This window comes from Haliaeetus albicilla, chromosome 18 (genome assembly GCF_947461875.1).
Source record: "Haliaeetus albicilla chromosome 18, bHalAlb1.1, whole genome shotgun sequence".
Taxonomy (NCBI): domain Eukaryota; kingdom Metazoa; phylum Chordata; class Aves; order Accipitriformes; family Accipitridae; genus Haliaeetus; species Haliaeetus albicilla.
Window position 1 is genome coordinate 28,622,295 of NC_091500.1, and position 24,428 is coordinate 28,646,722.

The window sequence follows — 24,428 nt, forward strand, 5'->3', positions numbered from 1 at the left end:
CCCGCCCACCCGCGCGCTGCTCTCGCGAGACCGGCCCCGCCCGCCCCGGCCTTGCTCGGCGCTTCCCGGATCCCGGCACCGACCCCCCCGTTACCGACCGACACCCCCCCCCCGTTACCAACCCCCCCATTACCGACAACCCCCCCTTACCCACCCCCCGCTACCGCCTCCCCCATTGCCGCCCCCCCCGCGCTTACCGGCACCCCGTTACCGGCCCACCGTTACTAGCCCCCCCCCCCGTTACCGGCCCGGCCCCCCCCCCGCCCCCCCCCGGTCCCCGTTACCGGCCCCCGGCCATGGCCGACCCCAAATACGCCGACCTGCCCGGCATCGTGAGTGCAGGGCCGGGCCGGGGGGGAACGGGGGGCGGCGGGGAGGGCCTGGGGGAGAATGAGGGGATCAGGGGGATTTGGGGGGGGGGTCTGAGGGGGTTGAGGGGGGTTTTGAGGAGACTGGGGGGGTTCTGAGGGGATCCAGGGGGTCTGAGGGTATCGGGGGGCCTGAGGAGATCGAGGGGGGGCCTTGGGGGTCTGAGGGGATCAGGGGGCCTGAGGGAGAATGAGGGGATCAGGGGTATTTGGGGGGGCTGATGGGGTTAGGGGGGTCTGAGGAGATTCAGGGGGGGGTTCTGGGGGGACCCATGGGGTCTGAGGGGATCAGGGGGATTTGGGGGGGCTGATGGGGTTAGGGGGGTCTGAGGAGATTCGGGGAGGGGTTCTGAGGGGATCCAGGGGGTCTGAGGGGATCAGGGGGCCTGGAGAAGAATGAAGGGATCAAGGGGATTTGGGAGGGGATCTGAGGGGGATCGGGGGTGTATGAGGGGATCATGGGGTCTGAGGAGATTGAGGGGGGATTCTGAGGGGATCCAGGGGGTCTGAGGGGATCAGGGGGTCTGCAGGAACTGGGGGGGGGTCTGGGGCAACTGTGGGGATTGGTGGGGACTGAGGGGATTGGAGGGGTTTAGGGGGTCTGAGGGGATCGGGGGGGTCAGTAAGTGGGGTATTTTGGGAGACTGGGGGGGTCAGGGGAATGGAAAGTGTTGGAGGGGGCACCTGGGGGGATTGGAGGCATTTGGGGTGTCTGGGGGGATCTGAGGAAGCTGGGGCAGTTAGTGGGGTGACTGGGGAGCTGGGGGGTACTGCGGTTTGTCTGGGGGGCGGACAGGCATCTCTGGGGGGGTTGGGAGTAGTGGGGGTATTTGGGGTGATTGTGGGAATCGGGGTCCATGTAAGGGCCCAGGGCGTTTGGAGGTGTCAGGGGGACAGAGGCAGTATGTGCGGGGGTTTGGGGACATGAGGGGTGTCCAGAAGGGATGTGGAGTCTGGGGGGGGGGGGGGCAGCTGCCATGGGTGTCTGTGGGCTGAGGCAATGTCAGAAGCTGTTTGGGGGTATTTGATCATAAATGGATAATAAATAGCTGAGGAGAGCTGGGGTTTCACCGGAGCCCGTTTGTGCCCCAGGCCAGGAATGAACCTGATGTCTATGAGACCAGCGATGTGTCCGAGGATGACCAGGCCGACTTCGAGGCGGTAAGGCCTCACCAGGGCCCCATGCCGTGGGGTGGGGGCGAGCGAGCGAGTGTGCCCGTGCCCCCCCATCCCGCAGCCATCAGGACCGGCACTGCAGCAGGGAAACAGCTCCTGTCCCTGCACGTGTCCTTGCAGTGCCACATACGTCCATGTGTCCTCCCCCCAGCAACGTGCCACCCCCATCTGGGCTGCCACACGGTGGCTTTGGCGTGGGGTGACACCGAGGGCCCCCCTCCTCGAGGCCGGCACGGCACGAGGGGTGCATCTGGGGCTGCACAGTGACCCCCCAGCTCTGCCGGTGAGGCTGAAAGCTGACAGCTGCTCATGGATCACAGCCCAAATGGCTGCCCAGTCCAGTCCGTCCGCCCCCAGCCCTCACTTCACCAGCACGTGCTCCCAGTTGGGCCGAGCTGGGGAGGGGGCAACCGGGCCTCAGAGGCGAGATCCGGCTTTTCCCCACGGTGCAGCCAGCATTTTGTGGGGGACGCGGGGTCAGCATGGCCCCGCCACGCGTGGGCTGGCGTGGCACCGTGCGCTGCACCCAGGGCGGGGGCACACCGGGCACCCACCCCCCAATTCTGAGGGGGATAAAGAGATCCCTTGCGAGACCCAGGGCAGCAAGACGGACTGAAACGGGTTGTTTCCACCCCAAGTTGCCCCCATCAGGCCTTGGTCACGCTGAAATGGTGCCCGAGAATAGAGCGGTGCCGCACCAGTGAGTCCCCCCAGTGTTTTCCCTCCCATGCGGCCTCACTGCAGGCAGGAGGCGAAGGGCTGACAGGGTTTTAATTGCTGTCGTCTCCTCTCCTGGGAGCCCCTCGCGCAGCTTCGTTGTGTTTCTTGGCTCTCGCGTGCTGAACTGACCTGAGTTTTCCCACCGCTCTTCCCCTCCCTGCTCCCCACCTTGCCTGGACACTAGTTTGCACAAGTAAGCCCGTTCGCTGCTTCTGGTTTGGCATGCCGTTTGGGGTTGATTTTTGCATGCGGTAGATGTGCACGGGGTCCCATAACCGCTGCCTGTTGCCACGTTGCCTGATCCCAGCTGTGGGTCACCCCGCCGTGGGGCAGAGGGGAGGCAGCCGGCAGTGGCTGTGGGTCCCAGGGTGTGACGTGGTGCTCCCACCACCCCCCTGCTCTCCCTTGCCTTCTTTGCATCTGCCCTGCCTGACTGCACGTGCTGCCCTCCTCGTCCTTCGGGACCCCCAGTGACCCCCTGACCCCCCCACGACGGGTCCTGCAGGGCCAGGCAGGACATGGGCAGGCGAGTGGGGCTGCGCTGAGCCCCCATCCCTGCTGCCAGCACAGCACGGGTCTGGCTGCTAAGCAAGGGACAGCTCATGCCCCTCCAGGGACTGGCATTGGTGTTTTGCCCCCCCCCAGACCCCAACCAATGCCTCCCTTCTACCCCTGGGGACCCACCAGGCATTGGGCTGCTCCATGGGGGCCCATCCTGCCCCAGGCTCTGCCCACATCTCCCCCCACCCCCCCGGGGGAAAAGAAGAGCCAGAGGGAGGTTATCAGAGCGGGGGCTCAGCTGCATCACTCCCGGACTCTGGCCACTCTCTGCTCCCACGCTTTCTCTGGGCACCTTGAGCACCCCTCATGGTGGCCACGACCAGCGCGTCCCCGGCTGTCCCCAGCCCCGGCTGCCCCGGCGTGCCTGGCCAAGGGGTCCAGAGCCCACCGCTGCCACTGCTCTTGCAGCCACTGCCCCCACCACTGCCCTCGCCTCTGCGCCGGTGGCCCCCGCGTCCCATGTGGCTCCCAAGCCCTTGCACGGGGGCCAGCCTGGCAGCAGCCTTGGCGCAGGGACATGGGAGATGGCGGGCCGTGCGTGGGACAAACCTTCTAACGCGATTTTTGTCTCTCTCTCGCCCCTCTCCTCCTAACCTTGCTCTGGCTTTCTCACCTCTGGGAAACGCAAGGAGCTGGTAAGAGCCCGTCCGTCGGCCGCCGTAACCCTGCGCTCTGCTCGCGGGCACTTGCCGCTGCCTCCCCCCAGCCGGATGACCCCCTCTAACACTGCTAGCGTTGCTCCCGCTGCTCTCACCCCTTCTTGTCCATCCACAGTGCGTCAGGGCTCCCCAAAAGCGCTTCAGGCCCTGGGGACGTGCCACATCCTGGACAGCTCTCGCTGCCCCGGCAGACCCTTTGCTGGGTTCAGTCCCTGCCTGTCAGTCCCTGGGGGCTGTGCCCCTGTCCTGGGGAGGACGGGGCTGCCTTCGTTCCCCCCCATTACTGTCCATCCTTTCCCCAGCGCCGGCCCCAGACGGCCGCCAGTGCTGCAGGGAGGCGGCAGCTCTGCCAACAAACCCTCGCGGCTGCCTCGTCCCTGACGCCGAGCGTTGTGTGCAGGAGGAGCTCACCAGCACCAGCGTGGAGCACCTCATCATCAACCCCAACGCTGCGTATGAGAAGTTCCGGGACAAGCGTCTGGGCACCAAGGGAGTGGGTGAGCCAGGGGATTCAGGGAAGGGTGGGCTGTGGGGACCCTGAGCTGACCCCAGGGAGGGCACAGCCACCCTGGGTATTTTGGGGTGACACCCTGCTCTTCCTCTTCCAGATTTCTCCGATCGCATCGGCAAGCCCAGGACAACGGGCTACGAGTCTGGGGAGTATGAAATTGTGAGTCCAGAGCGCATGAGGATGTGAACCACCCCAGTCGCCCCACAGTGACATTCCTGCCCAGGGCCACAAATGACCCAGAATCACAGAAGGGTGGTGGTGGGAAGGGACCTCTGGACCATCTGGTCCAACCCCCATGCTCAGGAAGGGCCACTTAGACCCCCTTGCCCAGGACCATGTCCAGGTGGCTTCTGAATATCAAGGATGGAGACTCCACCGTCTCTCTAGGTAACTTGTGAGATGAGCTGGGCTCTGTCCTCTTGGCACCCTCCATTCAGGTATTGATAAGATCCCCCAGAGCCTTCTCTTGTCCAGGCTGAACAGTCCCAGCTCTCTCAGCCTTTCCTCATAGGAGAGATGCTCCAGCCCTGTCAGCATCTTTGTGGCCCTTTGTTGGACTGTCTCCAGTATGTCCGTCTCTCTCTCTTCTGTACTGGGGAGCCCAGCACTGGACACAGCAGTCCAGGTGTGGCCTCAGCAGTGCTGAGGAGAGGGGAAGGCTCACCTCCCTCGACCACAACACTCCTAACACTGCCCAGGACAGCGTTAGCCTTCCTTGCTGGATCATGTTTAGCTTGGTGTCCACTGGGACCTCTGGAGCCTTTTCCAGAGAGCTGCTTTCCAGCTGGGTGGCCCCCAGCATAGACTGATGCCGGGGCTGTTCTTCCCCAGCAGCAGGACTTCTCCTTGTTGAGCTCCATGAGGTTCCTGTTTGCCCATCTCTCCAGCCTGTCACAGGTCCCTCTGAACGGCAGCGCGACCCTCTGGCATCTCAGCCACTCCTCCCAGTGTGGCGTCATCTGCAAACCTAGTGAGGGTTCACCCTGCCCCATCATCGCAATCATTAATGAAGATGTTAAAGAGGATCAGACCCAGCATTGACTCCTGGGGCACACTGGTTGTACTGGCCTCCAACTAGACTTTGGGCTGACGATCATCACCCGATGGGCTTTGCCGTTGGGGCAGTTTCAATCCACCTCACTGCCTGCTCATCCAGCCCAGACTGCAACACCTTCTCTTGGAGGATCTTATGGGAGATGGGTGTCGAAGGCTTTCCTGAGGTCCCGGTAGACAATACCCACTGCTCTTTCCTTGTCTACCAGGCTGGTCACTTCATTGGAGAAGTTGATCAAGTTGGTGGAGCATGACTTCCCGTTGGTGAAGCCATGCTGCTTGCTTTTCATGTTTTTTCTGTTGTTCATGTGCCTGGAAAGGGTTTCCAGGAGTAGCTGTTCATTGCCTTCCCAGGGAAGAAGGTGTGGCTGACCAGCCTATGGTTCCCTGGGTCCTTCTTGCCCTCCTTGAAGGTGGAGGTGACATTGGCATTCCTCCCATCCTCTGGCACTTCTCCTAGTCACCGTGACCCATCAAAGATTATCGAGAGTGGCCTTGCAATGTCATCAGACAGATCCCTCAGCCCTCGCTGGTGCATCCCACCTGTGCCCATGCACTTCTGTCTGTCCCATTTCCTTAAGCGTTCCCTGAGCTGATCCTCTTCCACCAAGCGTACATCTGCCTTGTGCCAGCCTTCCCCTGGACGCTGTCACCAGGGATTCCTGATGGCCGGTCGGGCCGGTTGAGACAGAGGTGAAGGTGGCCTTCAGTGCCTCAGCCTGTCCCATGTGGGATGTCCCCAGGTTCCCCACCTCGTTCAGCAGCAGCCCCCCGTTTTCCTTTGCCATCCTTCAGGTACCTGGGTGCTCACAGAAGCCTTTCTTGTTGCCTTGGACATCCCCAGGCAGGTTGAGTTCCAGCTGGGCTTTAGCTTTCCTAACCTCCTCCCTGGCTTCTTGGGCAACGTCCCTCTCCTCTTCCCAGGTTCCCTGTGCCTGCTCCATCTTCTGCCTCCTTCCTTTCTGTGTCCAGGTTTGGCCGGGAGGCCTTGTCCACCCAGACAGCCTCCTGGCTTTTTTGCCCAACAGCCCACCCATTGGGATGGAGCGCTCTGGAGCTTGGAGGAGGTGATCCCTGAATATCAACCAGCTTTCTAGGGCCCCTCTTCCCTCTATTGCCTGATCCCAGGGGACTCTTCCAAGCAGACCTTTGAAGAGGCCAGAGTCTGCTCTCCTGAAGCCCAGGGCTGTGACCCCCCCACCCTCCTCCCCACCCTCAGCATCCCGAACTCCACCATCTCGTCGTTGCTGCAGCCCAGGCTGCCTTTGACCTCCATATTCCCAATGAGCCCCTCCTCGCTGGTGAAGATGAGCTCCAGCAGACCCCCTCTTGTTGTTGGCTCCTCTGTCACTTGAAGGAGGAGGACATTGTCATCGGTGCCCTTAGGAGCCTCCTGAGCTGCTCGTGTCCTGCTGTGTCGTCCCTCCAGCAGGTCTTTTTGAAGACGGGTGGGCACTGAGGGGAGTTGGGTACCAGCATCCTACCCATCACCCCCTGCCCTAGGTGCCTGGTATGCGGGCAGGCCCTGAGCCCCCGCCTGACCCTCCCCGTTCCTCTCTCTGCAGCTTGGTGAGGGTCTTGGTGCCAAAGAGACGCCCCAGCAGCGGTACCAGCGGCTGCAGCACGAGGTGCAGGAGCTGGTTAGGGAGGTGGAGCAGATCCAGGTGAGCATCACCCCTCCCCTGGGGACCGGTGGGGAGGCTGTCCCAGGGTGGGGGGTGACACAGCCACCTTTCTTCCTCCCGACAGAGCACGGTGAAGGAGGCGGCAGTGGAGGAGGAGCTGACGCCCGTGGCCTTCACCAGGCAGATTGAGGGCCTGAAGCAGCAGCTGGTCTCCAGCCACCTGGAGAAACTGCTGGGTCCTGCAGCAGCCATAGACTTCGCGGATCCCGAAAGTGCCCTGGCCAAGTGAGTGGGGTCCCAGGACCCCTGGGGTCGCAGCTCGGGGAGCGGGGGAAGGATGGCAGCATCCCCATGGGGTGGTGCTGGGGCCCCGTGCCCACCTTTGCCCCCTGCCCAGGCGCCTGCTGCAGCAGCTGGAGGCGGCGAAGTGCAGCAAGGCCGCACCAGGGAAGACCCCCGCCAAAGCCCCGGCACTCACCGGAGACTCCGTCGCCATTGAGCTGTTCTGCCAGCCGGAGCAGGACCACTTTGCCCAGACCGCCAAGGTGAGCTTGGAGGGGGGGGACAGACGCTGCACCTGACTGCAAAATGGGGTGTCCTGCCGTCTCACCCCCTCACCTCCCCCCAGATCACAGAGCTGGAGAAGCGGCTGGCGCAGCTGGAGGCGACAGTGCAGTGCGAGCCCGACAGCCAGGTGAGGGCCCACGGGTGCCTGCCCTGCCACTCTCCTGCCCCCCCATCCTGCCCCACTAATGCAATTTCCTTCCCCACAGAACCCGCTGTTGGTGGGGCCGAAGGGCACCAGCCTCGTGGTGAGTCAGGCAGGGGCTGGGGGTGTGCAGGGTCCCTTTCCCCCACCCTGTGCTCATAGCACTTGGTGGGGGGGCAGCCCCTGGGTGCTGCTGTGTCCCCCCTCACCCTGCTGTCTGTCCCCAGGAGACAGTGCAGGTCCTGCAGGCCAAGGTGAACATCCTGGATGTGGCCATGCTGGACCAAGTGGAAGCCCGGCTGCAGGTGAGGGGGGGTCGGAAGGAGGGAACTGCACGGTGGGTGTCAGGAGGCCATGGGAGAGCCATGGGATGGCAGTGGCCAAGGCCATGAAATTGGGAGTGGGCAGTGCTGGATTTGGGGTCTCACCTCTGCTGCCCCCTCCCCAGAGCGTCCTGGGGAAAGTCAATGAAATAGCCAAGCACAAGGCAACAGTGCAAGATGCCGACACGCAGAGCAAGGTAAGAGCTGGAGGGGAGGCCCCCCACAAAGGCAAGCCTGGCATGGTGGGGGACATATGGAGCCCCCCCTCCGGACTGTGCTCACCCCCACTTCTTGCCCTGGCCCATCCCCCAGATCCACCAGATCTACGAGATGATGCAGCGTTGGGATGGCGTGGCCAGCACCTTGCCTGACGTTGCGCAGAGGCTGGTGACCGTCAGGGACCTGCATGAGCAAGGTGAGGGGCTGGAGGGGATGTTGGGGACAGTGGCATGGTGTCACTGGGAGCATCTGGGGGGGGGGGGCAGGGGTCATGCTGCTCCCCCCCACCAGCACTGAGCTTTCTCCTCCCTCCCAGCCACGCAGTTCGGGCAGGTCCTTATGCACTTGGACAGCACGCAGCAGGAGATAGCTGGTGCTCTCAAGGACAACACTGTGCTGCTGGCAGAGGTGGGTCCCACCAACACCCGCTGGGGTGGAGTGGGGTCCCCATCCCGCCCCCCCTGCTCACCCCCTTCCCCGCTCACACCCCCCCAGGTCCAGAAGACAATGAAAGAAAACCTGGCGGTCGTAGAGGACAGCTTTGCCGACATAGATGCCCGTATCAAACGGCTGCAAAAGTGACGGCACCCTGGAGATCCGTCTGCACCGGGCACCCCTGCCCACCCCTGGGGCCCTGCGACCCCCTGGGTATCGCTCCCTCCCCCCGCAGGTACCAGCCCCTGCTTGTACATACCCTGGCTCTGCCCCCCTGCTCAGCCTGGGGGCTGGAGGGGTCCTCCCCACCCCTCCATTCCCACCTAAGGGGGGGGTGTCTCTGTACTCCCCCCCAATTTACCCCAATAAACAGCTCAGCTCAAAGTGCATCCGTGTCGGGCATCTCCTTTGGGCTGTGGGGCATGAGTGGGGCCCAGCCACCGGGTTTTAAATGCATCTTTTAATGGCACGTGACCATACGAGCCACCCCTGTGCACGGTCCCTCCGGGCCACCACGGATGGCAAGCGTGGCACTGCTGCAGCCAAGGAGCAGGGCGATGGCGCGGCAATCCATCTGGGTGACGGTCTGTCCGTCCAGCAAGCGGGTGCCCGCTCCGTGCCCTGTGTACCTCCGGGGAGAAGCCCCTCGGGTGAGCCCCGGCTGCCCTCGTACCCCCCCAGGGTGATGCTCCCGCAGAGAGGTCGTGCTCCAGGTGGGCTGCCTGCAGCCGCTCCGGCCTCGGGACGGGTCCTGTCCCCACCCTCCAGCCGGGCTCACTGCGGGCTCACTGGTGAGAAGGGCTGGGGGGCACAGACCACCCCCCCCAACCACCTGCAAGATCTCCACCTGCCTCTCAAACCAGCCCCGAAATCATTCCTCAGTGCCCAGAGGTTGCTGTGTGTGTTGAGGATGAAGAAGGTGCTGCTGGGGTTCGTGCCGCAGCTCAGCACGGACCCTGACTGCTGCCAAAGGGGGCAGACGAGTGGGTCCCAGCCCAGCGCAAGATTTGGGGGTTCCCCAAACCCTGGGGCTGGGGTACACAGGGTCCCCCATCCTCTCACCTCCTGTACCAGGGAGCAGCCGAGCAGGAAGTGCAGGGAAGGGAGCCTGGATACAGGCACAGCCTTCAGGCACGCCATGCTCTCCCAGGGCAGCTTCTGCAGGTGCTGGGAGGACGAGGAGGAGGAGGAAGGCGTGAGCAGGAGGGAGGCAGTGGAGCCAGGAGAAGGTGAAGCAGGAGCTGGGGTCTCACCTTATCCAGAACCAGGACGTGGGAGCCATCCGTCTGCGTGGCGCAGGCTCTCCGCTCCTCCACCACGTCCTGCAAGAGGAGCTGAGCCTTGCAGGGCTGCGCTGGGCAGAGGCCGAAGGCCAGGGCTGGCACGTCACAGGGGCCGAGGAGGGGAGCGGCGTTCAGCACTACCTATGGGGAGGAGGAAGGGGTGAGCATCAGCAAAGCGGGGGCTCAGCTCCCCCAAACCCTGCTCCAGCCCGGGCACTTTAAGCAGGATGGGATCTGAGTCCCTCCAGCCGCACTGGCAGAGCTGGGTGTGCAAATGGGCGGCTTCCTCTGCCAGACTGGGCTGGGGGGTGGTGGGGATCAGGCCCCCCCTCCAGCAGCCCAGCACCTGCATCTCCAGGGTCTCGATGAGGCTCTGCGAGAGGTCAGAGAGTCACCGGGGGGCTCCCGATCCCCCAACCCCCTCTGAAGTGTGCCCCACATCAGGGCTCAGGGCAGTTTTCCCCCACCTTCATCCTGCAGTCCAGTTCGGAGCGGTGCAGCCACCACTCCCGCTTGTCCATACAGCTGTTGGCTTCCTTCTGCTCCTGAATGGCGTCAAAATAGCTCAGCACCGAGCGCAGCAGGTCCTGCAGGAGGAAGGGAGCCATGATCTGAGCCCCAAACATGGCTGGGCTGCCCCTCTCCCGTCCCTGCCCTCACCTTCGCAAGCGCGGTGGGGATGCGGATGTTCACGGGAGCGGTGCCCTTCTCCAGCCGTGCCAGCAGCGGTGTGTCCCCTACGGAGCCAGGCGGGATGCTGACGAGGGTCAACACGCACACTGTCACCCCTGAAAGTCACACCCAGACCTTAAGGACAGCCCCAAGGGCACCATCCGTCACTCTGCACCCTCCCAGGCATTGAGCTGCCTGGTCCCTGTGCTCCCATCAGCGCTGACCACTGGGGATCTGCTGCAGCTGCGTCCAGAAGCTGCCCCGCTCCTCAGACCCCAGCCCCGTGGGGCTGAACATGAAAAGTCTCTGGAGCTCGGCGAGGTGGTGTCTGCGCTGGGCAGCGCTCCCCTCCTGCAAGGAGAGCCCCCGGAGCTGCTCGGCCACGTCCCCCCGCTGACTTCTTCTCTTTGCTGCAGAGGGAAAGGCAGTCGGGGGGGAAGAACCACCCCAAAATCGCCTTTGCTGGGGCTCTTTGTTGGGTGAGCCCCTTCTCTGTGATGCTCTGGGGATGAAGGGAGGGGAGACCCAGGGACTCACTGAATCTTCCTGGGGGCAATGCTGAGCAGCTGATGGCGAGTGGCGATGGAGACCAACTCGGAGAGCCGGTACGCGGTGAGGAGGGGGTCCTGGTTCCCTGTGGCCAGAGCCAGGAGCTGGCAGAGCTGGCTGTAGAGCGCACCGGGACAGCAGTGGCTGATGCAGTTGAAAGCGTCTTTCGGGAGCTCAAGGACTGTGTCCAGCGAGGAGACATCTGGAAGGGACAAAGCAGCAAAACCCCGGGGCAGGATCAGCCGCCGAGCCCTTGGGCAACACTGAGCCGCAGCAAGGGGAGGTGGAGCAGGGAGCAGAGGGGACAGACCTGGCATCCCCAGCACAGCCACCAGCTCCCAGTCCAAGACCGGCATCTCACGCACTGGAGGCTTGCAAAACAAGCCCCATGTTACCTTTAGGCAGCAGCCTGGCACCCACCCAGCCGCTCACCCGCTCCCCCTCCGGAGGAAATGGGGAAGAAATAGGACAAAAACCGCTGCGTGGGTCAAGATCAAGACAGGGAGGTCGCTCACCAGTTACCAGCCCAGCCAGAACAAACCCAATTTGGGGAAAATTAACTTGTTACCAATTAAAATAGATTTGGGTGGGCAGAAAGCCATGTCCTCTGCACTCACCGGAATGGATGTGGGAACCCAGAGAGAGCTCCCATGAAACCACGCAGCTGTCCAGCTCTCAGGCTGCAGGGAGTGCCAGAGCATTTCCCTATGAACGGATGGCAGTAGTGAGAACAGCCATGTGAGGTGTCACCAAGTGGATGATCTGCTCAGCGGTGGCAGAGCTGCAGGAGGAAGCAGAAAGGTGAAGGAGCATCAGGGCATCTAAGAAAGACTGCTGGAACCATGCTCTGCCCTCCCTCAAACAGAAACATGAACAGACACCAAAAAAAAAGCAAGATCAAGGGGGTCCTGTGCCCTCCCCCTGCCAGGCTGACGGCAGTAGCTGAAAGGAAAGGAGTGAACGGAGGTGAGGCCATGCTGGAGGTGGCAAGCGAACCCCCTCCTTGCCCACCTCGCCTTCCCAGGTCCCTCTGTACAACAGGCATGAGGCTCAGGATGGGGAAGGCCAGTCAACGGAGGATGTGGATGACGGGCCAGCTACGCCAGAAGTGTTGCCATGGTCAGAAAGACCTACCCCCATACCACGACCACCTCCACGAGGAAGACAAGACGGGTTAGGGTTGTGGGTGACTCCCTTCTGAGGGGAACACAGGGTCCGAGATGCCGGACAGAGCCTCCTCTTTGGGAAGCCTCCTGCCTCCCTGGGGCCAAGGTTAAGGACAGCACTAGGAAACTTGCCAGCCTGGGATGGCCCTCGGGCTATTGCCCATTACTGTTCTTCCATGTGGGTGGCCATGAAGCCCCAACGCGTAGTCCAAGGGCGATCAAAACAGACTTCAAGGCCTTGGGATGGTTGGGAAGGGAATCTGGAGCACGGGCTGGTTTTCCATCTCTCCTTCCAGTTGCGGGCAAAGACATTGGAAGAAACAGGCGGACCCAGTCTATTAATATGTGGCTCTGGGGCTGGTGTCACCAACAGAATTTGGGGTTTTTTTTGATAATGGGATGGCCTACGCAGCACCAGGCCTGCTGGTGTCAGATGGGATTTGCCTTTCTCAAAGGGGGAAGAGGGCCTTTGCTCACGAGCTAGCGGGGCTCATTGACAGAGCTGTAAACTAGACTTGGAGGGGGAGTGGGATGAAATCGGGCTTGTCCATGACAACCTGTGGGATAACACACCAAGGTTAGAGGGACAAGGTGCTAGCAAGGACCCTCAGCCTGTTGCTCTGAGACGTGCTGGGTACACTGGAGCACACTGGAAGTCTTATGGAGACAAAAATTAAAACTCCTTCCCCCAGTGCTGGGGAGCAGCCCCTTCTCCTCCTCAGCTGTTTTGCCCTCTGCCTGTACAGTGGGTTTTACCCATTTTAAATATGTTTTTGCAGAGCTGCTACGGACTTCACCGAAAGGCTCGCCTTTAGCATTCCTCCCCCCACAGCGTCCCAGCACCAAAACCCATACTGGGCTGGGTGCTCACCACCAGCTGTGGGGACAGCCCGATGCAATGTGGGTCAGTGGTGGGGGGAACCCCCCCATGCAATGGTGACAATTGTGCAGGGACTGCTGTGGGGTGAGTGCACAGGATCCCTTCTGCAACGGGAGCCGGTGTGCAAGGACCCCTGTGCAATGGTGGTGATTGTGCAGGGACCCTCGTGCAACGGGGGGTGGGTGCAACCCTCAGCATAAGGGGGCTGGGGTAGCCAGGGGGGCAGCTCTCCTGGCCGGCAGCGGCTGCGTCCCATAGCTCCGTGCACAGGGACACCTCTCCAAGTGACTCCTCGAGGTGGAAAAATTCCTTGTCGCAACAGATTCTCGATAAGTGATCAATGGCATGGCAAACTTGGAAAGCCTGGCTAAGCGATGCCAAGGTTTAATTGCCCACCCATCATCCTTTAGATATAAACTGTTGATCAAGTCTGGGACAAGAATTGGATCCAGCTGCACGTAGACTCTTCTCTGGGAAGGAGTTTAGAAAGCAAGGGGGTTCTTTCCCAACCCCGTGACTCAATGAGAGGGTCTCCCTGACCTGTCCTCTCTGCTGTAAGTAACCAAGTGTAGGCTGGCATCGAATCTCATTAAGCCACTGTCCCATTCACCACCGAACTTCCCTCTATCAGATGGTTGTTGCTTCTCTCTTAGGAGTGAAGTCCATAGCTCCATCCACCACAAACTGCTGTAGTCAGCTGAATAGCAGGTAGTATTGCTGATTATTTACATAGGCACGTATCAAATCTGAGTCCCAACTTCTCAGAAGAATGGTGTCACGACCCAGGCTGGACAGACCAGGGAGTCATGTTTAATTCGAAATTCCCTCGGGCTAAATTAAGGTGAAATGACACCAAATGATCAGTTAAAGATTTTATTTATGACACAAGCAAACCGAACTGGGGAGGCGTGGTAGTAGGTGCCAGGGTTTCTCACAACAGGAATTGGCATAAGACTACTTCTGTAAACCATGTAACCATATACATCAATTCAGGGAATAAGGAGATCCCTCCCGTTGAGTCCCGAGGTTCAGAGCAGACCCCCTTGCTTTCCAGACTCCTCCTCAGAGAAGGGTCTAGGGGCAGCTGGATCTACTCTTCGTCTCAGGTTTGGTCAACGGTTTATATCTTGAAACGGATGAGGTGTAGGGATTGTGGAAAGGGAAAAGGAAAGAGAGAAGAAGACAGAGAGAGAGAAAGGAAGAGAGAAAGATTTCACCAGTCCTGGGTCCAGCGTTGGTTCAGTCAGCCAAGGGGTCCAATCCTGGTGGGCTTGTGCACCCGGGGCTTCAGTTGGTGTCCTTTTATCATCCTTGCCCCTCCTTCGGGCAGGCACCCGAACTTGTCAGGTTAATGAGCAGTTTGTGAGCCTTCGGGCTTGGGGGTCATTTGTGGAGTAACTTCTCCTTCCCTGCAGACGTGGCCATTGTTTGATCTTTGTATCAGAACAGCTTGTCAGACCAGGGAGCTGAGCACCCTCCAGCACACCCTCCCTCTCCTGTTGCTGCTGTCTGAGCTGATGGGCTTTTCACCTTGGTTCCTTACTGTGCAGGGTTTGTCTTTAAGCTGAACTTGCCCCACCACAATGTTTGAGACATTAACTCTTTCAGTCTCTCACAAATGGGCTCGTGACAATTAGTGTAACTGGGAAGTCGTTGAAGACCAGTTAAAGGCGGTTAGGGTGGCAGAGCTGCTGGAAAAGGGACAGGAGCGATCTGCAAGATCAAACTGCTCCATCCCTGACACCATCTTCCTCCCCGGAGCTGTCTCTTGCCGGGGCTCAGCAGCCCCAGCGCCCCAGCCTGTCCCCATAGCAGAGGGGTTCCAGCCCTCCGGCCATTTTGTGGCCACCTCGACCCACTCCTGCTGGTCCCATCCCAAGCGAACACCGGCAAGGAACCGAGAGACCACCGACCAGAAAACAGGGATTGGACTTGGGAACCAGCCAAGCCCACACCCCTGCCAGCCCTTTTCGGGGGTCCCCAGGCTGCCGGGCACCCCCCTGGCCCCAGCCGGCAGAAGCCGTGTCCTCCTGGCCAGTGGCCACGCCATGGTGGCACCAGCCCACAGCCATGCAGGGACAGGGCTGGGGACCGGGGTCTGCAGGGCTCGGGTGGGGGGACCCGGCATCCCATGGCTCCGCTCCCACCCCGGGGACCCCAAACACCCCCAGGGCAGGCAGTGTCCCCAGCATGTGATGATGGGGGGGGGGGGGGGCTTGTGTCCCTGCACCCCCCCACCTCCCCAGGGTGCCCCCCACCTCTCCAGCATGATCATCCCCTCCCCAATGCCAACCCCCACATGGTGTCCCCAACCTCCCGAGAAACACTCTTGTCCCCAAATGTCCCCCCCCTCCACCCCCAGGGTCCCTCCCTGACCCCAGGATCAGGGCCACGCTCCCACCATCCCCTGCCCAGCACCATGGTGGGTGCCCCCCACCCTGTGCAGGCACCCCTCTGGCCAGGGTGCTTCCCCCAAGCCTGGCCCCCACCCCAGGTACTGCCCCCCCCCCCCCCCAGACCTGCAGCCCCTTGACCCCCCCCGCTGGCTTCGTGCAGCACCAGGCACCCCTCCCCACTCTCCCCCTGCCCACGAGTGACTCAGCCCCCTCCTCACCACAGCCTTTATTTGCCACTCAAGCAGGATGGGGACAGTGGGGGGCAGCTCCCAGAACCCCCCCACACCCCCCCAGCCAGGCCCTGCACCCCTTCCCACCCCCAGCCCACCCCAAGGGCCCAGGGCTGGCAGCCGGGAAGAGACACCGGGAGGGGACAGGGCCTGGGGGCCACCAGAGCCCCCCAACCCCGGTGGCAACCGGTGCTGCCGCCATCGGTGGGAGGGGAGCCGGGACCCCCCCCCAGCCCTGGGTCCAGGGCAGCGCGGGAGACACTTGCTAAATGTTAAACACAAAGGAGGTTCCAGCAGGGAAAAAAAATAAATGAGGGGGATGGGGGACACAAGGCACAGGGATGCGCCGCAGCGTCACCCCAGGGTGCTGGCAGTGGGGATGGGGCAGGGGGGGCAGCTGGCCCCATGCTCTGCTCCCTGACCCATGCAGGAGTCGGGTGGTGCAGGATGGGTGCCGGCATGGCAGGTCCCCTCCGTCACTTCCCCGGCTCCGCTCGTTCCTTGTGTGACTCCGTCACTACCTGCTGTGGGGGGGGAGAAAGTGGGGGTCAGCCCCATGGTGGGGTCAGACCCCCACCCACCCAGGCAGGGCCCTGCAGCCCCCAATCCTCACCTGCCCATCCCGCGTCTCGATGGTTTTGATGAGCACCATCCTCCGCACCGGGCTCTCCGCAGGCTGCGGCTCCAGCACTGGGGCACAAAGATGCCATCAGCCCCCCCCTGTCCCCCCCCCGGGGTGCGGGGCCACCCCAAGGCAGAGCCACAGGGACCCACCTGCACCTCCGTGGGGTCTGTGCCCCAAAAGAGGGAGGAAAGACCCCCCAGACAAGACGGGGGACCCTCAGCGCCCCCCTCACCTGAGCTTCTCATGCTGAAGGAGGTGGCAGGGTACAGGGGGACGGTGATCCTGGGGGGGGGGAAGAAGGGAGTGAGGGGGGCCTGGGCCTCCCAGGCATCACTGGTGACCCTGACCCACACCATTGAGTCCGTGACCCACACCACAGTTGATCTGTGCCAGGCCGGGCTGTGCCAGGCTGGCTGCGGGCTGTGCCTGTGGGCTCCTGGGCATGGGGCCAGCGAGGATTCGGCGGCAACCCCCCCACCACCATGCCTCCCCCCTGACCTTGCCTTTATCTCAGCAGCGAGAACCTCCCGTGGGAATTTTTTGTTTGCCCAGAGCTGCCTCCTCGCAAGAAAATCCCATAACAACCAGCATGACCCAATGCAGGGGGGACACACACACCACCACCCCCAGCCAGATTCTGCACCCCGGCAGCGATGGGGACGTGAAACTGTGCGTCAGCCTCCCGTCACGGGGCAGAGCAGCCTCACCGGCTCTCCTCGCCCTCCAGCAGCTTGCGGTACGTGGCGATCTCGATATCCAGGGCCATCTTGACGTTGAGCAGGTCCTGGTACTCACGCAGGTGCCGCGCCATCTCCTCCTTCATCTGCTGGATTTCTTGCTCCAGCCGCCCCACCACATCCTGGTAACTCCCGATCTCCTCCCCAAATTCATCCTCCATCTCCCGCATCTGCCGCTGCAGTGCCTCGTTCTGGGGTGGGGAGGAGAAGGGGTTATGTGGGGCCGGGGCGAGGGGTCCGGTTCCCGCACCCCCACCCCGGACACCCACCCCCCGCAGCTCTCACCATGCCCTTCAGCCCGTCCACCTCACAGGTGAGGCTCTGGATCTGCCGCCGCGACTCGTTCATCTCCTGCTTGGCCAGCTGCAGGGCCTCGTGGTTGCGGTTGGCCGCGTCCGAAAGGTCGGCAAACTGCAAGGGCTGGGGGTGTCAGGGCTGCCGGGGTGCCCCGGCCCCCCCCACCAGTGTCCCCCCCAGCCCCGGGTACCTTCGACTTGTACCATTCCTCGGCTTCCTGAAGGTTCTTCACGGCGATGCTCTCGTACTGGGTGCGGATCTCCCGCAGCGCGGCCGTCAGCTCCGGCTTGCAGACCTCCACCTCCACCTGCACCGCCGGGCTCGGGGCGCTCACCTCCAGGTCCCGCAGCTCCTGCGAGGGCACGCGGACCGTCACCCTGCGGCACAGGGACCAGACCCTCTCCCCCCCCCCCCCACTCCACCCACCCCGGCCCCCCACCTCCTCATGCAGCTTCTTGAGAAAGCCGATTTCGTCCATCAGCAGCTCGACCTTGCGCTCCAGCTCCAGGCGGGACAGCGTGGCATCGTCCACGTCCTGCGGGGAGAGGCCGGGCTGAGCTGTGGGACAGCTCGGAGGGGACAGGACCCCCCCCCCGGACCCCCCTGGTGTGGTGCAGGATGGGGAGCACTGGGCATCACTGGAGCCGTCGCATGAGTGGGCTGCCGGGTCAGGAGCCGTGCGTAGGGCAGGGTCATCACTGGTGTGCACTGTACTGGGGGGGACGTGGTAATGGGGACTGTACGGGGTGGGGGGACGGACCCCCCCCAGCCCCCTCACCTTGCGGAACAGCACCAGGCTCTTCTCTGCATCCTCCCGTTTCTGCGTCTCATCCTCCAGCCTGGGAAGAACGGGGATGAGAAGGAGGTGGGGGACAGGGTGCAGACCCCCTCCTCATGCCTCCTGCTGCCTGGGGCCCCCCTGCCCTGCCGCAGCCCCCCCCTTCCCACTGCAGGCACACAGGGATGGAGGAGGAGGAGGAAGAGAAGCCCCCCAAGCCTGAGCCACCCCCACAGGCCTGGCCTCAGCCCCGGGAAGGGACAGCCCTGGGGTGTCCCTGTCCCTGCACAGCCAGGGCAGGACCAGCCCCTCCCGCAGGACCCCAACATCCTGGGGGACCCCCCCCCGAGCCCCATCACACCACCCCGGGGCTGTGGGGCCATGACCCCACTGCAGCTCCCCCAGGACCCCTCACTGCGCCATGGTCCTCCCAGGGGGGAGGTCCAGCCCTGCTCCAGTCCCATCTCCCCCCTCAATGCTCGTCCCAGTCCACTCCCAGTGCCCCCACCCTGCAATGCCCCTCCCAGTGCCCCGCCCTTCCGCAAAGCTCTGCTCTCCCAGTCCCCACCCTGGGACCCCACCCAGCGCCCCGCCCCGCCCCTCCCAGTGCCCCCCCCGTGCATCCCGGGTGCTTTTTCCAGCGTCTGCTGGATGCACCCCCGGCCCCCTCCCCAGTACACCCCGTGCATCCCCCGGTCCCCTCCCCGATCTGTAGCCGGTCCCTCCCCAGCGCACCCCAGTACCTGCCGCGCTCCCCTCCCCACTATCTCCGGGGCACCCCCCGGGCCCCAGCCCAATGTCTCCGGGGCACCCTCTATCCCCATCCTACTGCATCCCCTGTTCCCATCCCAATACACGGTCGGCCCCTCTCCGGTGCATCCCCTGGTCCCCATCCCAGGGCATCCCCCCATCCTCATCCCACTGACATCCCTCATCCCGGTGCATCCTCCCATCTCCTTCCCACTGACATCCCCCATCCGGGGGCATCCCCCTCAATCCCGGGGAATCCTCCCCATCCCACTGACATTCCCCATTCCTATCCCGGGCATCCTTCACCCCAGTGCATCCTCCCATCTCCATCCCACTGACATCCCCCATCCGGGGGCATCCCCCCCAATCCCGGGGCATCCTCCTCATCCCACTGACACCCCCCCATTCCCATCCCACTGACATCCCCCATCCGGGGGCATCCCCCCCAATCCCGGGGCATCCTCCTCATCCCACTGACACCCCCCCATTCCCATCCCACTGACATCCCCCATTCCCATCCCGGGCATCCTTCATCCCGGTGCATCCCCTCCATCCCCATCCCACTGACATCCCCCATCCCCCCATTCCCATCCCGGGCATCCTTCATCCTGGAGCATCCTCCCATCTCCATCCCACTGACATCCCCCATCCCAGGGGGCATCCCCCCCATCCCAGGGCATCCCCCATCCTGTGGCATCCCCCCCATCCCACTGCCATCCCCCCCTCCCCACCCCACTGCCTCCCACGTTACACCCCCCATCCCCATGCCCCCCCCCCCCACTGCATCCCCCGACCCCCACCGCCCACCCACCGCTGCCGTAGGGCCGCTAAATCAGCGGCCAACCCGTCTCTCTCGGCCTGGAGCCGGTCACGGTCACGACCGAGATGCTGCAGCCGTTCCCGCAGCCCCCGCAGCTCCCCCTGCACCAGCCCGGCGGTACGGGGAACGGTAGCGGCGGCGGCGGCTCGGCCCAGGGCGTTTCGTAAAGCTCCGTTTTGCCGTTCCAGAGCTCGCACCCGTTCTAGGAAAGCGGCGAAACGATCGTTAAGGGCAGCCAGTTCTTCCCGTTCCGCGCTTCGAGCCGCCGCCGCTCCCGCCAGCCGCCCCGGAGCCGCGGTGAGGGGCGGCGGCTCCCCCAGGGTACGACGCCGGAGCGGGGGGCGGCCGCCGCGGTTCATGGCCGGGACCGGGGAGGGCGGCGGCCGCCGGTACCGGCTGTTTATAGCGGGAGGCGGCTCCGCCCCGCCGGGGGGACCCGGGGGTGAGGGAGAGAGGGGAGGGGTCTCCCGGTCCGGCGGAGGGGGCGGGCAGGGAAAGGGTCCGGGGGTGCTCCGGGGGATGCAGAACTCCGCTCGGGAGGAGGGAGAGGGGCTGGGGGACACCGTGGGGTGCAGGGCAGTACTGGGGGGAGATGGGGGTGTCCCCCCTCCAAGGAGGGTGGGGAGAGGGGCTAGGGGTGCAGACCCACCCCCACCCCAACTGGGATGGAGAGAGGGGCTAGGGGTGCAGACCCACCCCCACCCCAACTGGGATGGGGAGAGGGGCTAGGGGTGCAGACCCCCCACCCCACCTGGGATGCAGAGAGGGGCTGGTGGCTGCAGGGTGAGCCCCAGCCTCAGAGAGCCCATCTCACCTGGGTCCCATCCTGCCCGGGATGCTGAGCCTCATGGAGCAGGCAATGCAGACCCTGGCCATCCCAGCACCCGGGGGGGGACACACCTGTCCCCATCACCCCCCCCTATTTTGAAGGGGCAGCCATGACTCGGCGCTGTTGGAGCCGCCCTGCCCAGGGGCAGAGCTGGTTAATGGGCTCTGGCCCCCCCTGGATGGTGAGGGCAGCACTTACGGGAAGGCTGCGGGGGTGTCCCTCCCACCCAGGACCTCCCCCCCACCCCAGCTCTGCAGAGCACCCAGCAGAAACCAGCTCCATGCCAGGAGCAGCACGACACCACGTACAGCCCGTCTGCACCAGCCGTGCCCAGGGCCAGATCCTGCCCACACACTCGGGGCTGGAGGGCATCTGCCGGGGCAGGTGAGGACAGCCCTGGCCTGAGCGGGAGCACAGCACTGGGGGGTCCCAGCCTCCCTGGGGGGCCGTTCCCAGGGGTCCTCACCCCACCTGGGGACCCACCCATGTGACAGGGACTCCTAGGGACAATAGGATGAGGAGGGGGGACATGAACACCCCACCCCACCCCCCCCAGGGAAGGCAGCCCAGCAGACCATAGCCAGCTCACAGCACAGGACCCAGCCATGGGACCCCAGTTCCAGGCAGCCCCCCCCAGTCCAAGACGTATACTAGCCAGCCACACAGCCAGCCCACACCAGCTCAGCCAGTACCCCCCCCTCAGCCCAGGACATCCCCCCCAGGTCACCGTGCAGCAGATTGTGCTGGGACAATAAACGAGGCAAGTGTGGAAAGAGTCATTTTAATGAACAGCACCACAGTGTAACCAGTAGAAAAGACAAGGCACTAGTATTCCTCCCCCTCCTCTTCGCCCTCTACGCTGTCGGCCCCCACCTCCTCGTAATCCTTCTCCAGGGCAGCCATGTCCTCCCGGGCCTCCGAGAACTCCCCCTCCTCCATGCCCTCCCCCACGTACCAGTGCACGAACGCCCGCTTGGCGTACATCAGGTCAAACTTGTGGTCCAGGCGGGCCCAGGCCTCGGCGATGGCCGTGGTGTTGCTCAGCATGCACACCGCGCGCTGCACCTTGGCCAGGTCCCCCCCGGGCACCACCGTGGGAGGCTGGTAATTGATGCCCACCTTGAAACCGGTGGGGCACCAGTCCACGAACTGGATGGTGCGCTTGGTCTTGATGGTGGCGATGGCGGCGTTGACATCCTTGGGCACCACGTCCCCGCGGTACAGCAGGCAGCACGCCATGTACTTGCCGTGCCGCGGGTCGCACTTTACCATCTGGTTGGCCGGCTCGAAGCAGGCGTTGGTGATCTCCGCCACCGTCAGCTGCTCATGGTAAGCCTTCTCGGCCGAGATGACGGGGGCGTAGGTGGCCAGCGGGAAGTGGATGCGGGGGTACGGCACCAGGTTGGTCTGGAACTCCGTCAGGTCGACATTCAGGGCCCCATCGAAGCGGAGAGAGGCCGTGATGGAGGACACAATCTGGCTGATAAGGCGGTTGAGGTTGGTGTAGGTGGGCCTCTCGATGTCCAGGTTGCGGCGGCAGATGTCGTAGATGGCCTCGTTGTCCACCATGAAGGCACAGTCGGAGTGCTCCAGGGTGGTGTGGGTGGTGAGGATGGAGTTGTAGGGCTCCACCACGGCCGTGGAGACCTGCGGGGCCGGGTAGATGGAGAACTCCAGCTTGGACTTCTTGCCATAGTCGACGGAGAGGCGTTCCATGAGCAGGGAGGTGAAGCCGGAGCCGGTGCCGCCCCCGAAGCTGTGGAAGACCAGGAAGCCCTGCAGCCCTGTGCACTGGTCAGCCTGTTGGGAGAGTCCCCAGTGGGGTCCAGAGCAGGTCAGCCATGACTTCACACCCTCATCCTCTGCAGTATGGGTGCAGCAGGAGCCACCCGTCCCACACAAGCCCACGGGCAGCCAGCTCAGCCTTTGATGTGCCAGGAGCTCCCGGAGCGGAGCCGGCGGCACAGCAGGTCCAGCCAGCCCCGGCGCCAGCCCCAGCATGGGAACCAGAGGTTCAAAGAGCTTGGGCAGCCGCACCAGTCAAACCAGTGCTGCACCAGCACCCAAACCAGGGCTACGTGGCCCCCCCCTCTGCCCCAGGCTCCCGTCCTCCCCACCATGGCCAGGCTTGGCACCGGGCTGGGACAGGGCCGTACTGCCCGTGGGGCAGGCGTGTCCTGCGTGGGCACTGGGGACAGCCCAGACCTGTCACCCACACCCTGAGGCAGCAGGTCCCTCCTGGGGCAGCCCCACCTTCTGTCCCAAAGTGCTGATGGGGCGAGAATGCTGATGGGGTGAGAAGGACCTGCTGCTCATCACCTCCCTGGGGACAGGGGCTTTCCTTTGTCCTCAGCCACCCCCCTGGGGATGGAGACCCCCCTGTGGGACGCCCACCAGCTTGCGGATGCGGTCGAGGACCAGGTCGATGATCTCCTTCCCGATGGTGTAGTGCCCACGGGCGTAGTTGTTGGCCGCATCCTCCTTGCCCGTGATCAGCTGCTCGGGGTGGAAAAGCTGCCGGTACGTCCCGGTGCGCACCTCGTCTGCGGGGAGAGCCCGCCCGCCCCGTTAGCGTCCGGCACCCGCTAACACCGGCCACCCCGCGGCCCCCCCCACCGGCCCCCCGCTCACCGATCACCGTGGGTTCCAGGTCCACGAAGACGGCCCGCGGCACGTGCTTGCCGGCCCCCGTCTCGCTGAAGAAGGTGTTGAAGGAGTCGTCCCCCCCGCCGATGGTCTTGTCGCTGGGCATCTGCCCATCGGGCTGGATGCCGTGCTCCAGGCAGTACAGCTCCCAGCAGGCGTTGCCGATCTGCACGCCCGCTTGGCCCACGTGGATGGAGATGCACTCGCGCTGGGGGGGTGCAAAGCAAGGGGGGGCACTCAGGCTCAGCTAGGGTTAGCCCCCACCCTAACACCAGTTGGAGCTATCCCCCACCCCACTGCTCCAGACCCGGGAGTTGGGGTTCCCAAGGGTTATTCCCAGTTCCCACCACCCAAGGCCTGCACTGGGACAGGGATAATTTCAGCCCCCCTCCCCACCGGGCTGCCCATCACCCCCCCCCAGTCTGGGTGCACCCACAGAAAGGGGAATCCCCCTTTTCTCCGTCAGCCCTGGGGCTGCTCCCGCAGCACCAGGCCTGATCCACGGGGATGGGTGCCCAGCCGTCACCCCCCCCACCCCCCCAGTCAGCTCCACTCCGGGAACTGGGAAGTCTCCCCGGTTGCGGGGGTTGCTGGTCATGCCCAGGCCAGGCTGAGAGCAGGGGCTACTCCCAGCATCGTGACTCCCTCCCACTCGTGCTCCCAGCAAGAAGCACACCCTGTCCCTGGGGAAGGGGTGGCAGTAGGGTCGTCGTCCCCCCCCCCGACACCCCTCTCGAGGCAGGTTCCCCTCCCGGCTCGGGGAACCCCAAAGGCACAGCCCGTGTTTAGCGGGGGGGGGGGCTGTAGGGACGTGTCCAGGACCTACGTGGGAGCCTGGGCCACGCAGTGCACCCCGGTGTGTCCCCACAGGGAGCCCGGGGGCGGGGGGGGCCGGCACAACCCGGGGGTGGGAGCACCCAGGGCCCACGGCTCCAGTCCCCCCCCCCACCTCAGAGCCTGCCCGGGGGTGTGCAAGGACTCAGCAGCCCCACGGGGTGTCGCGGACACGCGAGAAGCCTTCACCACCACCCCCCCCCCGGATCGCTGCTCCACGTGCTATCCTGGACACGGGGGGACCCAGCAGCCCCCCCCCAGCCCCACGCACTACCCCGGGTCGGGGGGGGTCCCACACCCTCCGGGGGGGGGTCCCGGCCCTCACCATGGCCGCTCTCTGTCCGAACCGTTACGAAGCCACCGAGGAGAGAGGCGAGGGGGGCCCAGTGGGGCCCACCCGTGATATAGCGGGGGGGCGTGCCCTTCCCGGCGGGGAGGGGGCGGGGCAACGAAATAGGCGGGGCAACAGCTTTTCCCCACCCCCCGGGGGGCGTACGCTCCACCGCCGGCCCCGCCCAAGCCGCCGGCCCCGCCCACGCTGCCTCGCCTCCCTGCCGATTGGCCGGTTCGAAAGTCG

At 64.0% G+C, this 24,428-nt stretch overlaps 4 protein-coding genes across 5 annotated transcripts; 1 reads left to right on the top strand and 3 right to left on the bottom strand.

Annotated features, from left to right (window-relative positions):
- The first annotated feature begins 236 nt into the window (after nucleotides 1-236).
- DCTN2 (dynactin subunit 2) lies at nucleotides 237-8,746 on the top strand. Its single transcript, XM_069806127.1, has 14 exons — nucleotides 237-332; nucleotides 1,461-1,529; nucleotides 3,885-3,981; nucleotides 4,093-4,154; nucleotides 6,614-6,712; nucleotides 6,798-6,958; nucleotides 7,071-7,218; nucleotides 7,302-7,367; nucleotides 7,447-7,485; nucleotides 7,610-7,687; nucleotides 7,831-7,902; nucleotides 8,018-8,120; nucleotides 8,241-8,332; nucleotides 8,420-8,746. Exons 1-14 carry the CDS (start codon nucleotides 297-299, stop codon nucleotides 8,504-8,506), a joined length of 1,209 nt encoding a protein of 402 aa, XP_069662228.1. The 5' UTR covers nucleotides 237-296; the 3' UTR covers nucleotides 8,507-8,746.
- A 1,451-nt stretch (nucleotides 8,747-10,197) lies between these two features.
- Nucleotides 10,198-11,205, bottom strand: LOC138689878 (separin-like). The gene is made up of 3 exons (XM_069806523.1): nucleotides 10,852-11,205; nucleotides 10,539-10,724; nucleotides 10,198-10,430 (listed from the first exon to the last, which is right to left on the bottom strand). The coding sequence occupies exons 1-3, from the start codon at nucleotides 11,063-11,065 to the stop codon at nucleotides 10,198-10,200; spliced, it is 633 nt and encodes a 210-aa protein (XP_069662624.1). The 5' UTR covers nucleotides 11,066-11,205.
- Nucleotides 11,206-15,609: 4,404 nt separating this feature from the next.
- PRPH (peripherin) lies at nucleotides 15,610-19,924 on the bottom strand. 2 transcript variants are annotated; one of them, XM_069806129.1, is made up of 9 exons: nucleotides 19,534-19,924; nucleotides 17,973-18,033; nucleotides 17,634-17,729; nucleotides 17,385-17,546; nucleotides 17,183-17,308; nucleotides 16,868-17,088; nucleotides 16,393-16,442; nucleotides 16,149-16,225; nucleotides 15,610-16,056 (listed from the first exon to the last, which is right to left on the bottom strand). In XM_069806129.1, the coding sequence occupies exons 1-9, from the start codon at nucleotides 19,899-19,901 to the stop codon at nucleotides 16,012-16,014; spliced, it is 1,206 nt and encodes a 401-aa protein (XP_069662230.1). In that variant the 5' UTR covers nucleotides 19,902-19,924; the 3' UTR covers nucleotides 15,610-16,011. The 2 variants fall into 2 exon arrangements, with proteins under 2 accessions (XP_069662230.1, XP_069662229.1); XM_069806128.1 differs by having other exon boundaries at nucleotides 15,611-16,059.
- A 1,212-nt stretch (nucleotides 19,925-21,136) lies between these two features.
- On the bottom strand, nucleotides 21,137-23,225 carry LOC138689774 (tubulin alpha-1C chain). The gene is made up of 3 exons (XM_069806136.1): nucleotides 23,003-23,225; nucleotides 22,766-22,914; nucleotides 21,137-22,171 (listed from the first exon to the last, which is right to left on the bottom strand). The coding sequence occupies exons 1-3, from the start codon at nucleotides 23,121-23,123 to the stop codon at nucleotides 21,197-21,199; spliced, it is 1,245 nt and encodes a 414-aa protein (XP_069662237.1). The 5' UTR covers nucleotides 23,124-23,225; the 3' UTR covers nucleotides 21,137-21,196.
- Between the last annotated feature and the right edge of the window lie 1,203 nt (nucleotides 23,226-24,428).